The following is a 19,265-nucleotide window of genomic DNA, read 5'->3' on the forward strand; positions in this document are numbered from 1 at the left end:
CGGGTTATGTACAACTTCCGTATTTGTATTGACACACGTTTGCGTCAGCTGTCAAAGTTTTCTGCGGAACATATTGGTGAATTCTGCCATTTTATCGCGTAATCTTTAATTTCAAGTTTCGGAAACAAGTCTGACAATGGCGACGATAGAAGATTTGCAAAGAAGAGTTCGCGAATTAGAACAGGAGCTTGAGAGAACGAAACAATCTGGTGCCGCTAGAACAAAAATTGCAGAGATGAGTTCCGAAGTTGTAGATTCAAATCCTTACAGGTAACATGATCTCTTCTTCTTCTTTCTTCTTTAATTATACAGCATAACTTCGTCCTGCCGAAGATTAGTTACTGTCGCATGCGTGGAGTAAGAATATAAAAATTAAAGTAACTATTTCAGAATGCAATTAGCAATTTACATCATCAATAAGAAAACTTTTACATACAAGTTAAAACTATTTATGGTATAGACTTTTGTGTTTATATTATGTTGGAGAGAACAGCTGAAGTGAGCTGTTCTCTGAAGGTGTCAACTGTAGTGCATGAAATAACTGTTTACGGTAGTAGGTTCCATTGGACTATTTTTCGTGGAAAAAATTACCATGTGTAGGTATCTTTTGAGGCTGTTATATGCCTAAATGTATGATTGTGGTTTTTTCTTGTTCTGGTAACTGATGGAATTAACACTGTCAATGGTATGGCTATTAGCTGGTGTGAAATTTTATGTTGGTGGACACTACAAGTGTTGTGGTAGCTATTGTATACATACTGGGCAGCTTGTCTCTGAACCTCTCTTTTGAGGTCAAAGGAAAACAAGAATGAGCTCTATAATTTCAAAGCTGGCAATTCAGATAAATGGGGCAAATTTGGTATGCATGCTGCTGTAATGGTAATTTATATGTATTGTAAACTAGGATTTGTTTGGTAGTGACAACTTTCTGTCATGGCAATGTGTGAGTTATGATTATTCTCTTTCTTACAGCAGAAACACAAAATGAAACCGATTAAGCCTGAAACATTCCTGAAAAAAAAAAATAAATAAAGTTTTGAACAGTTCCTGAAATCCTGAAATTAGGATTATTACCACCAACATGCCCCCTTTCCTCCTAATTTGGGGTACTACCCTACAGAGCAACATTATAAGTCTATGAACCAAAGGATTCCAAGCATCATTGCCGGAAGTTATATCTGAATATTTGCTTAAACAATGTACATTTGTTTTATGTAATATGAGGAAAGCATACATGTATTTAGATTTATGTTTGAGCAACGCATAAAGCTATCCTTTAAATTGAAGTGGACATCATGTCATTTACCACTTATTCTGAGATTGATTTAGGATATGTTCATCTGTGGGAGCTTGCAAAGGATATTCCAAATATTTGTTATTTTATGTCACAATCACGGAAGTACAAATGTAGCTTTTTGAGAATGTCTGAGTTGCTACTATCTAATAATATACATGTATAATATATGTTTTAATACATTTTGTCTAGGCACTGTTTTGGACAAAAGTTTCTCAAGTGGTCAGTATGAATATTTAGACAGATTTCTATACATTTAGGAGCTGGCTTATTTAAAGAAAGAAAAATCTTTTCTCTAGCAGAAGGTTTATTTTGTGTATAATAAATTACCTTTGCTGTCATCAAACATTATAACTTCAAACCAAAAATCTAGTTGTACAATCTTTGTGCATTGTACCGATACCTTACTTTGTACTATTTGATTTGTTTCAAAGTACCAGGGTGCATTTACAAATGTATATATATTAATGAATCAATCATCATTGATATATTTCATTACAAAACTGAGTTAGTTCTGGCCCGGGTTTCATAAAAAAATCTTGAAATGAGATTTTCCTCAAATCCTTGCTCAACTCTAGTTTTGACCAATCAGATTACTTGAAATTGAAGATTTGAGGTAAAACTCAGGATTTGAGGAAATATTCGACTTGAGATGTTTTTTTATGCTTATCAGTTATCAATTCAGGATTGATAATTGATAATACAAACATGTATCCATCACTGATCAGTCTATCGTTTGGGACATTCTTGATACATGTAGTCATGGTTACACAGTTTCCCTATACTTTATATTGACTGTTAAGATTGTGATTAGTAGAATGAACATTCAGATTGTTCCAAACAAAAGTTCAATTACACGTATGTAATATTTTTGTGGTTTTTTTCTTCAGTCGCTTGATGGCATTGAAAAGAATGGGGATCGTTGACAATTATGAGGTAATTAAAAATTAGAAAGTCACTTGGCAACACTACATGTAATTTAAGCAAGTACAATCTTTAGATAAGGAATATACAGTACAGGAAGCGACATATCGTGACTGATCACTAACATTCTTAGAGTGTGGAAAAACATTATTATTCTTAAGATTTATCACAAATACTTTTTGGAAGTTGTTAGGAATAACCTAACATTCAAAATTTCCAAAAAAATTTTGAACTTTATTTTTGGATAAAAGAATTGTGGATTACCACTAACAGAGTGTTGAACCTCCATGTCAGTGGTCAGTCATGTATGTCTTTTTTTGTACCATACATGTACGGAAACAAAAAATGCTGAAAAAAAATAATAAATTGTGTATATATATATTTATTTAAATTGGCTTTCACATACATGTAATGGTAATTAAAAACAATTCATCTCTGTAATTAAAGTGTTTGTTTTCAACTTTCTTTGGATTGTTCTTGTGAGAAAAGATAATTCATTTTTAGAGAACCTAATTGCTGAAACTTACATGTATGAATTTATCTGGCAGGACAACAGCCTTGGTTACATCTGCCTTTTTTTGATGCAGTTGGTATAGTTATGCTTTTTATCCTGTGACGTTAAGGTCGCTCCTCTATAGAAAAGCATGTCACCTGATTGCAATTCTGTTCCCTAATTAGCCAAATACTGTTAACTTAGTGGCATTCGAAAAAATTGTATCAAAAATTTGAAATTGCATTGGAAACAACTATATCAAAAACTTTAAATTGTGTGCCATGTGTTATTTTTTTAAAGAAAATGTAGAAACTTAAAATAAAAAGAACAAAATTTTACTACGTTGGCTATCTTTTTTTTTAAAGACAGTACTTGTTTTTCTATCACTTTAGTTGTTATACAAAAGCTTTTTTAAAAGTTAAATGCTTATTTCATATAATGCTAGGTATTCATTGTGTTTGTATCCATCTAGCATATAGTTTGTGATGTTAGTGTTCTCATGCCTTATACCAAAGATTGCTATAAAGAATCTCTCAGACTATGCGTTCAATTTAGTTTCAAAATCAACTATGACCATAGCTGACATTGTTAGAATAATCTTTTTTGTTCTTAATTTTAAATAGAAAATTCGTGATTACACAGTTACAGTTGTAGGCGTTGGAGGAGTAGGATCTGTCACGGCTGAAATGTTGACTAGATGTGGTATAGGAAAGGTAACATTTGTTTAATGGACTTTAGAAATATTTTTACATGGCTCATACAATAGCGTTATAGGAATCCTATCACGTTGGGCATGTGAAATTTTAGTAAGAAAAATTGTTCATTATGTTCCACTTTCCCTATAAAAGTAGAAAAGGAATCTTTCTGAAGGATTTGTCAAGTTTTGGTAAGCAAACATTGATTGTGGAAAAATTTTATTAGATGAATGTATACAAATATCTTCTTTTTTTCAGTTGCTTCTTTTTGATTATGATAAAGTTGAATTAGCCAACATGAACAGATTGTTCTATCAACCACACCAGTCTGGAATGAGCAAAGTGGAAGCAGCAGAAAGAACTTTGAGGTACCAGTCTGAACCAACATAAATGGAATATGTCGGTTTAAGGTCATAATAAAAACATCCTAGATTCTGATCCCTGCCCAACCTGATTTTTCATGTCTGCCTCGAGTTTTTAGCTCACTTCTTTGGGCTATGTGAGTTGAAGCCTTCACTTGGCATCATTTGTCATAAATAATTGTTCAAAACTTTTCCCTTCTGACACTACTTGACCAATTAGAACCAAACTTGGTATGAATGTTCCTTAGGGTGGTCTGCATAGAACTGATGTGGGGAATTTTATCCATCAAAATATATGGCTGTCTTTACTAAAAATAGAACATAGGGGCCAGACAGAAACTTGTCTCAAATATCTCCAAAATCATTAGGATTAGCCAAATTCTGACAGGGTAAGAATGTTTAGTATGATGAGGACTATCTATGATCAAATATTTGTTATAATCTGTTTAGCTATGCTATACTTATTGCCCTTAATCTACCATTTTTCACTACTCTTTATGTTATTTCTTTGAAAAATTTCTCCTCTGACACTACCAGACAAATTAGAATCAAACTGGGTATGACCGCTCCTTAGGGTGTTCTGCATAAATCTGGTGCTGGGATGTTTGATCCTTTGAAAAAGATTGCCACTGGTACTAAAAATAGAATTTAGGGGTTTAGAAGGAAAAAATCTATCACCAAAAACACATGGATGATGATAACAACAATGCTAGTTTTTTGGCATAAGTGACAGTTACTGAAGGGGAAATAAAAAATAAAATTTTTCTCCCTGCCCTAATTTTTCAGAAAAGTTGGATGAGAATCTTGGAATTTTATATTATGGCTGAAACCAATTTTTATTAAATGCATGGCAGTATTCAAATAATTTTCAAAATAAGAATTCAATTGGTTAAGTCGTTATTCAAAATTGTATAACATTTTTCCCATACTCCTCATTTATTAGCTGCCTTAGTTTCACAAAAAAAAACTCAATTTGAGAATTTTCTCAAATCTTCAATTTCAAGCTGTCTGTGTGGTAAAAATTGGAATTGAAAGAAGCTCGAAGATAAAAAAAAATCCTTATTGACATTAAATCATCTTAACTATGTTCATCTTATTGTATATGTTTGCAACCAATTTCTTTCCTGTTAAGGCAAAAACTTTAACTGTATGGCATTTAAAATAAACCTGAAGGATGACTTGCCAATAAAAATTCTGTGTATGTGATATTCTTTTTTTATTTGAGGCAGTAGCATGAAAAATAGTGCAGTGGTCATTTCTTGGAAAATGAAACATCTATATTTTTTCCAAAAAAAACTTAATATACTCATTTGAAAATGAACTTGTTTAGGATATGTTATTATCTTCATAAGCATGCATTTAGTAAATATTTCAGTTGTTGAAGTTCTACTGAGATATATTAATTATATTTTATTAATTTCAAAGGGAGATAAATCCAGATGTTGAGTTTGAGACTTACAATTACAACATCACAACAATGGACAACTTCCAACATTTCATGGATAGAATCAATAAAGGTTCATTGACAGAAGGAAAACCAGTTGATCTGGTCCTGAGCTGTGTAGATAATTTTGAGGCCAGAATGGCTATTAATACAGTAAGTAGAATGATAATGACTGCTACTTTGTAAAAAAAATTAATCAACAACTGAACTAAGGATTTTTAATCATTAGATTGTAATTAAAAACAAGAGTATTTTTCCTTTGTTTTTATTTTTAGTTTTGAATTTGGTTAACCAAGGTTGCAAAAAAAACCAACATTATAATAACAAGCATTACACTACATATGTTACTGTTTTCCCAGAAAGGCATGGTTATTTAATTGTTTTGAGGGCACTCAACTGCCACGGATGGTTATATTGGGGGCACCCCACCTTGGCATGAGGACAATTTACTTACTGAAATTTGCAATAAACAGCCTTCACCTTAGTGTATGGTAGTGCAAAAGTATCATAAATTGGTGTAAACACAACAGGAGGACATGTCAATGTGTTAAATAGTTAGAAATAATTAAATTAATTTGAATATTGGGTGTAGTCATCTTGGGGCACATTGAAAATTCATGATGAAGGCAGCATGGTGCCAGAAGATGAAGGCATGGTGCTGTGCCATGCTAAATTGGTATAGGGAGACCTCTAGAGCCTCAGATCATTTTGGTAGGGGTCTCATGTCAAATTGCCCCCCCCAAAAAAAACAACAAACAAACAAACAAACAAAAAACAAAAAAAAACAGTATTTAAGGCCAGAATAAATACTTTGCAGATTTTAATTTTGCCTTTTCTGACAAACTGCTAAAATACATAAAATTAAAAAAAAAAACTGGAAATTTGGTATCCAGTTCAAGTATTTGGTTTATAATGCAATTTGCAGTGTTTTATTTCTTTTAACCATTGCTGCTATAACTTCAGAACACAGTACAAAATAAAAAAAATAAACATTGGAATGTCATTTCATATTCAAATGCAAAACTAGCTCTCCATCATTTCTCTCTGGACTTTAGTTTGATAAGATCTATAAAGTATTGTTTTTTTTCTATATTTTCAGGCTTGTAATGAGTTAGGACAGTCATGGTTTGAGTCTGGTGTCAGTGAGAATGCTGTCTCTGGTCACATTCAGTTTATAATTCCAGGAGAAACATCTTGTTTTGCAGTAGGTTGCCTTCAACACTTAGACATTGACACTCTACTGACTCAACTAAAATTAGAAGTTCAGATGAGACTAAGAATCAAGTGTTTTTATCAAATTACATTTTTTGTTTAGAATTGTTAATTTTTTTTTAAATAAGTATGCTGTCTTTTATGTGACCACAATAATTTTGCATTTGTGTAATGATATGCTGATGTCACTTTTAGGATTTAGGCACAGAAAAGCTGCAAGATATAACATTTTTTTCAAATATGATAAAATAGTTTGTTTTTATGTCATTTGCAAATATTAATTTTTTATTACACATTCATTCTGATATGTAATGGTTCTCTCATAATCACAGTCTAAATTCAGAGCTGTAACAAGTTTTAATATTGTGCACAAAATTTGACCCAACTGGTTGAGTTTATGCCTCTGTGGTTGTATCAAGCTGCATTTTGAGAAGCATTTTTATTGTCCATCTTTTTCAACCATGAATTTTACACTGATACTGTGTGTTTTGCTCATAGTTTTTTTTCTATTTTTTTGGAGGGGATGGGAGGTAAATGCATAGCAAAGAATAATTATAATTTTATATGAAGTCAGTGATCTGATATTATTCACAATATTACTTTTTTTAATTAACATCTAATTGAATATCTATATTTTTTTTGTGGATTTCTAGTGTGCCCCACCTCTGGTTGTTGCAACAAACACAGATGAGAAGACATTAAAGAGAGAGGGAGTATGTGCTGCTAGTCTTCCAACTACTATGGCTATTGTTGCAGGTTTCCTGGTTCAAAACACATTAAAGTAAGTTTATCCCATTTTATGTGATGATTAAAATTGCATGTGGCTTGTTAACCACTGGGTGGTGAATGTATTCTGCGAAAGGTTTCCTGCCATTTTACATTTTCCACTATTTCTTCAAATTTCATCGGAAAAACTGATCCTTCTTCAGTCATTTCTTGATTTAATTTAATTTTCCAATCTCTATGGTATAATTGAGATTTTAACATGCTCTCAAAGACTCACACATTGAAAATCTTATTTTTACCATCTTAACCCTTATTAACAAAGTTTGGGAGGGTGCATAATAATACCAGTGGCTTGTTTCTTTCCAACAGTTGGTACATTTTCCCTTGTTACAGTAATGCTCTGTAACATTTTCTTTATTTTTCAGATATTATTAAAAGTTTGATGATGTTTCATATAACCTGAAGTACAATCCTTTACAACATTTTCTTATTGTCAGATATCTATTAAAGTTTGGATATGTTTCGTTCTACCTAGGGTGCAATGCTCTACAAGTTTTTACTTATTTCCCAGATATTTATTAAAGTTTGGAGATATTTCATAATAGCCTATGTACAGCACAGTGTTCTTCAGTATTTCTTTATTTTCAGATATCTATTAAAGTTTAGAGTTGCTTCATACTACCTGAATACAATGCACTACAAGATTTTCTTTATTTTTGAGGTATTTATTAAAGTTTGGAGATGTTTCGTACTACTTAGGATACAATGCTCTACAAGATTTTTTCCCATCAATGGCCATGAAACCAAACCCAGACTGTGATGATTGTAACTGTAAGAAACAACAAGAGGAATATAAGGTCAGTTATGATTATATATAGATTCTCACGAATAGTAAAAGTAAGATTTTCAATATGGCTGCTTAAGCAGCTATGATATAATCTCAATTTTACCATAGAGGATGGAGAAGTAGTTTAAATCAAGAAAGTGTTGAAGGAGAATCAGTTTCTCCAATAAAATCTATAGAAAACCTGGAAATTTGTTAAATGGCCCAAAATGGTTCTCTCATAAAAATTTAATCACTGACCAGTTTGGAAAAAGTCACATGCATTTTTGATCGAAGGCTTAGAATGAGAGAAATCATAAGTAGAACTACAATAATACATATGTGCTTCAGTTAATCATAATCATTTAATTAATTCTAAAATCAATACTGGTACAGTTCAAACAATTTAACATTTTACCAGTATTTTTTTTAAGTTTTTCAAATGATGTCAAATTCTACTTCAGAAAAGAGAAGCCTTAAAACCCAAAACTGAAGTAAAAGTAGAAGAAGACAAAGGACCTTTACATGAAGAGAACCCATTTGGTATGATTAATACGAAGAAATAGTAAAATCAGAAATAAATATAATATTCTGGTTATTACAAAAATGCTACTGACTTGTAATCACAATAATCAATAATTAAAAATGTGCATTATTATGTCCCCCCGCTTTGTCAGTCTGTCCGTCTGTCTGTCCATCACACTTTTGTTATGTAAGTGCAACTCATTGGAAATTATTGCACCAAACTTCATAGATACTTTTGTTGGTAGTTAAGACATGACATGTAGTAGTGTACATTACCAGGAATTTATGATTCTTTGAATTGTGTGGGAGTTATACCCCTTTGAACTTTGGAATGTGGGAGGGGACATTTGCATTTGGTAGCAAAATAAACTTAAGTGATCCATGGATATTTTTCAAATTGCATTTTGACTTCAAAGGATGAAATCTCAATTATTGATGCACACAACAATTTCTGAATTTACAGTTTATTGTTTATTTGCACATTATTAGTATGCTCTCAAGAATTACATGTAGATTTAACTGTAAACAAACTTACATGTATTTCAGTGGGCTATTGTACACATATATTTTCACAATTCTTAATGGAAATATATTGTTGCAGTTGTAAAATGTATGAAACAATGCTGTTATTTAGAAAATAATTAATGGTCCTGAATTTTGAAAGACGCTTTGAAAACTAAATGAAATGTAAAATTTTACATGTACATTTGTATATGAACATTACATTTTATACTTTTATTGGTTCACTGAACATACATATACATGCACTATACTTTCATACAAAATCTTTACAAAAACAGTTTTGGGGTACTGCTTTTTCTGCAAAAAAATAGGAAAAATTAGTCCTTTGAATTACTCAAAATTTATTGAAATAAAAATAGTTTAGTAGAATGTTTGTTTGATCACAAGGAAACCCCCCTTTTGTTTTTTATTAATCCCAGAGTTACAGATTATTATCCTCAGAAATGTGACCGGCAAATAATGTGCTTAAATAAAACATACCATTTTGTCTTTTCTTTTCCAGAAATAGAAGTTGTATCTGAGATTACAGAGGAAGAACTAAAGGCTGCTGAGGGAGATAAACCAGTTCTGACAGAGGGCATCACAGTAGCATATACCAAACCAGCAAAAACCACAGAGGTTATTAGTGCTGTTCAATTAGCATAATATGTTTCGTGATAGAGAATTTTGAAAGAAAATTTCCAAACTATTGACATTGTATTGACAAATGAAGAAAACTAATGAATAGAAGAAATTTTCAAATAAGTCAATTTAAAAAAAAATAGATTTTTCTTGGCTAGTCCTTTCTGGTTCAATAATTTTGAGTTATTCCTTTTTTCAAACAAACAAGAATTTAGTCCAGGTCTACTACAGACGTTGTTCTCCAAAATTAGTACAGATTTTCAATGCTATATAGGAATATGTAATGCATTATGGCTAAAGTTACGGAACCTATGGAATGTTTGGTAAACAGATTTTCTACTTTCCTCATTTTGAACTATTTAAATAGTAAAGTAATATAAATTTGTATTTGCCTAAATAGATTATAAATATGTATCTCATTTATATGTTTTTTTTTTTTGCAGGAGTCTTCGGCAACAGTAGATGTTTCAGGACAGAGCCTGGATGATTTAATGAAACAGATGCAGAGTTTATGATAGCTGCTCTTAGCCATAGTTTCTATTTATATAACATTAAACAAGGCAATTATCAGCTGTACATGTTGTTTAGGCAAGCCTGTGCAATCAATGTGCAACATGTGAATGCAATTTCAGTAAAAATTCCAATGAATTTAAGTGCATTTTTTTTTAAAAAACCCAACTTAATGGTTAGATTGATAAAATAACAATCACCTGATGAACTTCATAATATAGCTAAACTGGACAGCTGAGGAGATTTTAATTTTCTATCAGATATTTGTCATCCTATGAGGGGAAGACCAACTCTGTTGCTCGAACATCTTGATTGTGTGCTCTGTTAAACAAACAAAAAATGGTTTTATTTTGCATACCCAATTAAGAGAAATATAATAGAATTAGTTTAACACTGCTGATTGGTAATTTTTACTAGAAAAATTTAAAGGATGTTGAAGCACTATGAAGTTTAGTTTTCATTAGTTTTGTGATATGATTGCGAAATAAGAATTTTTTGTAAACATTTTTGTTTTTATAATTGCTGAATTTGGCATAGTTTGTCAAATGCACAAATTTGTGGTGTCCATTTTTGCAGTTTTGGAGATACATGTACTAAAACTGTTTTATTCATAGTGTTTTCTGGTAACTTATCAGTATCAAATTTCCTTTTTGAACTTTTTAAAATGAATGAAAGTACATGTCAGTACTATTTCAATAGTATCAAGTTAAAAGAAAAATTATGAATAGTATTTGTAAAACTAATTAAAAAAAAAAAAAAAAAAAAAAATAGCCCTGTGCAGGCCCGGGTGTTAAAAGAATAGGCCTGCAGCAGCTAAGCTTGTCGTATAAGGCGACTGAATAGTGCTCAGAAACCGTATTGGGAAAGATGCCACGTTCCTCGCACGTTAAAGAACCCTGCTGTGGTATTCGATAGGGGTAGGAACTTTTGCGCTCCGCCACAGGAGGCTAAATTGCCCGACCTTACCCATCCCCCCTTTTTCCAGTGGCAATCAAAATTTGTCGACCCTATTATCCTTGTGACCCATCCTTTTTTTTCATTTCATGTTCATTTTATCATCCATTTCATGTTCATCGTCTGAATATAGCTGAAATAGTGCTGCTCGGACGTTAAACCCCAACAAACAAACAACAAACAAACAAAATTATGAAAAATTGATATCAAGGGTGGACAGAAAAGTGGTGAATATTCTTTTTAATATTGTTTCATTGATATTCATTGTTGACATTTCAATCAAATAAATAAAGAGAAGAATTCATCTCTAAGGATTTTTTTCTTAAAGAAACATCCTCATCAGTTTAAGAGGGCAATAAATAAGTAAAAATGTCTATTTATTTTATGTCAAATGGCATGAGAAACGAACATAGAAAACAAAATTTCAATGGCATTTGTTTCATCATCTTAAAGTTTTTATCAGTTTTCTTGATGTGCTTAACACATGTCAATCTAACTGTTTTGTTATGCTACATAAATGTATATATATGTATAAAATTATGGCTTAGCAAATGTGAAAAAAATGACAATGTACCGCACATTTAGGTCAAAGTTCTTGGTCAAAGTATCTGATTTCTGAAAATTTTCTCTGAATGGAGTATGGACATACATATATGGTTTCACTTCTGGTTGTGATGTTGTGGAGTTAAAGTTCACTTATGTTTGTCACAGGGGTTCAAAATTGTGGTGGTCAAAGCTTTGAGGGCCTTACTTTTGACCTAGGATTTATTCATTTTCATTCACCTGATTCCAGGACCTTTCAACCTTTTAATTTTGCTTTTTTGTGGACTTTTGATTTTCCCAAAATGGACCATTGATTTAAAGCATGGAAAAATCCAGGACATCCCACTCTTGAAAGCAAATTTAAACCCCTTTGTCAGAAACCAGAATTAGACGCTGCATTGATAAACACTTCTGGTACATAAAGTAACAGTTAAATGACAGTGAAGCCTGTCTTAACTAAACCCCTTTGTTTTGTTTGTACTTGTGTTTGGTTTACCAAGATTCAAAGTACGTCTAAATTTATATAAAGGGGCTTTATAAAGACTAACTGAATTGCTTGAAGTGATCATTTTAAAATGGCCTTTGAAGTTGATATCTAGTCTACATTTCATTATGTACATTTGAATTTCATGCCATGTGTTTTATGATTATACTAATTTTAGAAAAAGTGTAATAGAAGTTACAGAGTTATTATGGTTTTATTGATGCATGAACATACATGTACATTAAATTTATTTTGGTTTAATGAATTTTTTATCTTTTTAAGAAGATAAATATAAAAGAAAAAATTTGATTTGAGAAGATTTACAATAGATAGCTTAAGTTAAACTTGCGTTGAATTCCATATGGTGTTACAGTAGATACATCAATGATGGTTTTCCCTTGATTAAATGATGATCACGAGGATGTTGGAACTATCTCTGACTAAACAAATTAACTTGATACTTGAGAAGAGGTTTAAACTTTCTAAAGCTATGGGATATATTCAAATGACTGCTGAATTGATAAACAGAATTTTCTGGTACAAAGTCTACATCTGCTTCTCAATTGTCCAATTAACTACCTAAGAAAATTCATTAGGTGATGGTCATTCAATCACATCACCATTATATGTGCTGTAATAAATACTTTCAAAAAATGTCATCTTTTTTTGTCATTTGAATGCTGGTGCAGTGACAAATATTTTCAAAAATGTCTTTTGTCATTTGAATGCTTGTGCTGTAACAAATACTTTCAAAAATATCATCTCCTTTGTCATTTGAATGCTTCCATTTTTTTATGATGCATGTATAAGATGTTTTCATTTGTAAATCTGGAATATATGTGAAGAAAAATAAATGCAATCAAAATCTGAATTTTATGTGCTCATCGAAATCTTTTCATCATTATGGTATACAAATGTCTGTCCGTCTGTCTTTTAGTAAAAATTCCTGTATCACTACTTAAGCGTCTCATTTATATGGTACAAAAATACCTGTATTGTGGAGATAAAAAGTCAGAATGATATAAATTCTCCATTTGGATCCTTCCATCATGGGGGTGGGTGTATTATGCACTCATGGCCCTGCTGTTTATCTTTCTTATTTCATTATAGTAAACTGTTGAAAGATTGGGGAGGGGGTTAACAGAATGATTTTTTTTTAATCTTGGATGTTTTTAAATTGAATTCTGACCCAACTTTCAAAATGACTTATTTCATTTTATTATTTTCACTTTATTTTAATACCCCTTCCTTAAGAAGTGGGGTTTATAGGGATGTATGCCCTTTCGTCAGCACTTCCTTCTTTATGCTAAAGGAGACCCTTCTCTTATCAATTTCTCTTCCTATATTTGATGGAACTTCTACACGTTCACATTGTGCACCTCCTATTTAATATTTTAGGGGGTTCCAGATGGCAAAACATGGACTTCGTCATATATGAATACTGGGACTTACCTATAGGGGCATTCGTCTTTTATCTGTTAAACTTTATTTATGCACCTCATATTTTAGATTTTGAGGTCTCTGCACCTTCTATCCATAATTCATTCTACACAGCTGAATGGATCTACTTAAGGAAATTTTCATGGAATTTTTATTTCATATTACGTTGTGCACACACTGTTAAGATTTTGGTCCAAGTCAACTTAGGCGTCATAAGGTCGAATGGGGAAGTAGGGGATATCAGTTAAGTGCTAATTTGCTCAGTTTTTTTAGTTTTACCTGTATCACCTACGGTGGAAGCAGGTCTATTAGCTTCTCATTCTAATCATGCTTAGGAGGTACCTATTTTGTGTTATTCAAAAACTATTCAGCCAATATCAATCCAACTTCACTCAACATTTATATTCATGTTGAAGATGTGCGCATCCTATTGTGGAGAAGCTCCTACACTTTTAGCATGTTAAAAGGTAAATTAAGGGAACCAGGATTGAAATGTTAATATAAAGAACACAATATAGGGAATGTTCCCATTTCGCCTTAGCTGTGAATTACAGGTGAAAAAAGGTAAAAAAAGTAGTAAGGCGAAATGGGATTTTATATATTTTCTGTTGTAAAAACAAAGTGAGGTGTTGTTACGAAGATTAAGACAAAATAATTAAAAAATCAATTTTTATCAGTTTTCTTCTTAAGCTATAAATTTGAAGTCTTTGAATACTTTTCAATTTATAAAAAAATACTGTTAAAATATATGTAATTTTATTTTTCATGTACGAGTACAGTTACGTCAAATTCAAGGACCAATAAAGAAAAAAAAAAATGAGTTAAATAATGAAATATATTTTAACAATAAATTCAATGAATGTATATGTATAGGATTGGATTAAACTAATGAAGTTATTATCAAAGTACTTATTATGAAATGGGAAAAATTTTATCTACCACATTCGACAGCTAAGGCGGAATGGGAACAAGCCCAATATAGGGACAAGGAAAATAAACATACAACAAAGAAGTAATTAGAATAATACACACATAGAAAGAAAAATAAATGAGCAACCCAGACTCCATTAAAAATTGGGAGCATGGTCCAGTGTGCTTTCCTCTAGAAGCATCAAACGAGTTGCTAAAAAAATGACTTGTCCCAGGTAGACGAGAAAAAAATGTGACATGATGAACAAGTTAGTTCTCATGGTGCAGATTGGTACATCATAACGATCGACTTGTTCGTCGTGACGACTATAAAACTTAAAATGGTGACTCTAACCTTGTAGTAATTAAGAATACCTGCTCCAGAAGCCTAATTGTAAGAAATGTAGCATTGTACAAAATAAGTTCTCGTAGTTTTGGGCAAGCTGTAGCGTAAGGTATGAAAACTCAATACGCAGGTTCTTAAGGAATGTCTCGGATGAAAGGTCAGTTTTTCCTTCGATCACTAAGAGTAGGTCAAGGTATAAGGCGGATTTCGTGGTATCTGTGATATCTATTAACTTAAGTACTTTTGGGTAGATGCGATGTATAAAATCCCCGAATCTGTGATTGTTAAAAGACAAAATGTCATAGATATAGCGGAAACTGAGATCAAAGCATCTGGCTAAACAACGCGTCTTCCTTTGAATAAGAATGAAAAGGCCAGCGAGTAGCGGAGGACAATTTGTTCCCATTGGATTGCTGACCATATGTTGGAGGTCCACGCTGGGACTAACAAAACAACAGTTAGTTATAATATTAAAGCCCAGGTCCACGACACTAATAAATATGTTGTCCATCAAAAATTCAAGCAATTTAAAAGTTGTTTAATAATGCTCAGTTTTGAATGATACAATTTTTCTATGATGGTTATAATATATTGTTACCAGTGTTATTGTAGTTTTTCGTATTTATTCACTTTCATCTTTCTGAACAAATTGATGACTCAGTTTTCTACAGATTATAGTTAGGACAAAAAGAAAATATGTCGGTTTAAGGTTTCATTAAAATGAAAAAAATGGGGTAAGTTGGTAGGTAAAAATCGTTTTATCATCTTTTAACTACAAGTAAATGTATATTTTATATAGACGTTTATGAGAGGATTTCTTGGCTTTAATGGTGTTCTTTAAAGAATAATAGTTTAGCGGCATTTCATGAAAAAAAAATACCAATTAAATAAGGTAACCTTTAACAGACATTCTTTGCCTTAATACTAGTATAGAGAAAACGTCGGAGCAATGCTATATTTACGAGTATTAAAAGGGTGGCATATTTTTATTTTCCTCGTTATTTCTAATATTTTATTTAATTTTACATCATTTTAATGTAAATATGACCATTTGAGTGTTATGTCCCGGAATGGTAAGCATAACCTGATGCCCAACCAGCTCTACTCGTCACAGAGCAATTGAGAGAGTAATCAAGGGAACCAAGGATATAGCGGTAATCAAAAGAATGTAATCCAGGGACAAAGACCAGACATTCACAACAAAGAACATAAAGTAACTAAAGTCATACATACAAAGTAACAAAAGTAAATGAGCAACTCGGACTCCACTAAAAACTGGGAGCATGGACTAGGTGCAACGGTAGGGTAAGCGTCCTCTGCTTTTCTAGAAACACCCGCCGAATTGCTCATAAAAAGTCAAGTCCGGGGTAGACAAACGAGGAAAGGAAAACTATACATGAATACATTAGTTTTCATGGTGCTGATACACCATAACGATCCACGAGTTCATGATGACGACCATAAAATTTCTGTAGTGATCAATCTTGTAGCAACATAACCCTGTTCCAGAAGCCTATTTGTTAGAGTTCTAGCGCGATACAAAAAATCTGCGTAGTTTCGGCAAGCTCTGGCATAACGTATGAGTTGTGATATGAACACCCCATACGCAGGAGCTGAAGGGATGTTGCCACAGATGAAAGGAAAGTTAACAATTCTGAATGAAAAGTCATCACGTTTGTCGTAAAGTTTGGTCAATAGTTTTCTTTTACCATCGATTTCTAAGTGTAGGTCAAGATATGAGGCTGACTTCACAGTGTCTGTAGTATACTTTATCTCAAGTTCTTTTGGGTAGATGCGATGTATCAAATCCCTGAAATTAGGATTGTTTAAAGATAATATGTCATCTATATAGTGGAAACTGAGATTGAAGGATCTAGCCAAACGATATTCTTTCTTTCTGATCAGATCAACTATAAAGTCAGCCTCATAAGAGTGAAGGAATAGGTCAGCAAGTAAAGGAGCACAATTTGTTCCCATTGGAATGCCAACCATTTGTTGAAAAACACGTCCACCACACTGGACAAATATGTTGTCGATTAAAAATTCCAGCATTTTGTAAACATCCTCCTCTGTATATTTGGAAGATGATCTGGAATTATTTCTTACAAAGTATGAGGAATCTCTACCAAGAACTATATATTTGATCTTTACGGCCGATGTTGTTAGCACGTTCAAATCCCCGATCTATATCTGTTGATTTATAGCCACGCCATAACAAATGACCACGGAGTTCATCTAGACGTTTGTTGGTGGTATCGTCAGATGAGCAAATACGCCGAATTCGAAGTGGCTGGCTGTATGGTATGCTTTTAATACAATATTTTGGATGACAGCTATTGGGAGATAAGTATTGGTGACTATCTGTAAGTTTGCTGTGAAGATCCATGGACATTTCCCAGTCTTTTACAAACGTAGTAGTATCCAAAAATGTGATTTTAGTGTTAGAAATTTCATGGGTGAATTTGATTGATGGATGAACATTGTTGGCATGTGTGATAAAATTGTTCTAAATTTTGTTTCGACTCAGCCCATTTCATGTCAACATCATCGATGAATCGAAACCAAGAGAGGGGTTTCGATAAAGATGTTGAGATTATTTGATTTTCTAACTTACCCACGAAGATGTTAGCATACGAAGGGGCCATTTTCGTTCCCATAGCTGTACCACTGATTTGGAGGTAGTGTTCGTCGTTGAAAGTGAAGTTGTTACACTTCAAACTAAAGTTAAAACTAAAGTGAGTAAATTTACTAGGCAGTCAGTAGGGGGGGGCAGAATATCTCGTGATTCCCAAGCTTCTCTGCAAGCTTCTATACCGTCATCGTGTGGGATATTAGTATAGAGTGAAGTGACATCAAGGGAGACCAGAAGTGTTTCGGGAGGTTCCATTTTCCTCAGATAGTCCGTGGTGTCTTTTAAATATGACGGGAGCTTTTGAACAAGGGGTCGGAGATGGTAATCAACAAATTCAGAATTTTTTTTCGGTTGGGTGACTATTAGCAGAAACTATGGGCCGTCCAGGGATATCTTTTTATGAATTTTAGGTAGAAGGTAAAAACGTCCGGGTCTTGGATCCTCTGGTATTAAGTATTCGAACTGTCCTTCAGTAATGATGCCGTCCTTGCACATTTTGTTCAGTTCTGAAGTGATTTTTTCACTAAAAGATTTAGTAGGGTCACTGGGTAGCTTTTTATAAAATCTTTCATCCGAAAGTTGACGCATTGCTTCTGAGATGTAGTTATTTTTATCCATAACTACTATGGCACTGCCTTTGTCTACTGGTTTTATAACTATATCGTCACGGTTTTTCAACGACTGTATTACTTTTTTCTCCTCGGGCGTAATGTTGAAGTAAGATGGGGTGTAATTGTTGGATAAGTGTTTGACATCTGCTTTTATTTTGTCAATCACATTTCTAGCGTGCCACATTTGTTCGATTTAGGAGCCCATGGATTTTTCTTTTTGAAGTTTCGAGTGTATATATCACTTTCTTCATGGTCGGAGTCAGAACTGTCAGGGTCCATATCCTGGTCTTCATGTTTGTTAGCAAAATGTTCTTTGAGCTTGAGGGATCTTACAAATTTATCTAGGTCATCTTCAAGTTGAACTTCATCTATATTGTTAGGGGTAGGACAGAAATTCAAACCTTTAGATAAAATCCTGGTTTCAGTTTCAGATAGAGCAAAAGATGAAAGGTTGACAATTGTCGTGGTGGAAATTCGTTTAAAGTTGGATTTTCTCTTAAATCTGCGTTTACGAGACTTTTTAGGCGTAGTTTTGCCCTGTGACAAAATGTTATGTGCTTCTGTATTGTTCGAGGTGTTTACGCAGTCTCGCGTGAATTTGTGAAGTTGTCTACTTCTTAATTTTCTGGATTGAATAGCTCGGATTTCGACTAATCGTCTCTGAATATTACAAAGTTCAAGATCAGATAGAAACAAACGAGCATTTTTCAGTAATGTTGAAATTGGCTAGTTGATGCTTAGCTTCTTGATATAATAAATCCATCAGACTCAAAGAACAATTAAAAAGAATACTATTCCATCTGTGATGAAATCTATTGGATTTTTCTCCAGTGGTAAGGGGCAAGCCTTAAGTGTTAGGCCTTTAGGAATAATTCCTTGATGTAAATATTTTTCTAAATTTGATATATGATGTTCAGTTTTGATCATTTTCAGAGTCAGAGCCCTAAATTTGTTGAAATAATATTGGAATTGCTTAGTAAGAATAATTGTATATATATATATATATATATATACAACGTCTCAGAATGTGACGACTCTATTCTCTACACTGTTCCATCGGATCAAATTGATATAGGGAAGATAACGTAAACTTATAGAAGGGTCTGAAAAATTCCAAACGATGTTAGAACTGTCTAAGGGCGCTGGACTTAGTGCAGGCGGTGTTGCCATAGATGTCACAGCGGTACGAGTTCGA

The 19,265-nt window shown here is 32.8% G+C and overlaps 1 protein-coding gene across 1 annotated transcript; it reads left to right on the top strand.

The window, feature by feature from the left end:
- Window positions 1-10,919, top strand: LOC148599615 (ubiquitin-like modifier-activating enzyme 5). Its single transcript, XM_088557757.1, has 11 exons — window positions 1-270; window positions 2,185-2,230; window positions 3,335-3,424; window positions 3,665-3,774; window positions 5,194-5,365; window positions 6,312-6,416; window positions 7,078-7,205; window positions 7,872-8,007; window positions 8,438-8,516; window positions 9,523-9,638; window positions 10,085-10,919. Exons 1-11 carry the CDS (start codon window positions 137-139, stop codon window positions 10,154-10,156), a joined length of 1,188 nt encoding a protein of 395 aa, XP_088413883.1. The 5' UTR covers window positions 1-136; the 3' UTR covers window positions 10,157-10,919.
- The last annotated feature ends 8,346 nt before the right edge of the window (window positions 10,920-19,265 follow it).

The sequence above is a fragment of the Perna viridis genome, chromosome 13 (genome assembly GCF_037379345.1).
Source record: "Perna viridis isolate PV_CMFRI_1.1 ecotype Kerala chromosome 13, ASM3737934v1, whole genome shotgun sequence".
In the NCBI taxonomy this organism is placed as follows: domain Eukaryota; kingdom Metazoa; phylum Mollusca; class Bivalvia; order Mytilida; family Mytilidae; genus Perna; species Perna viridis.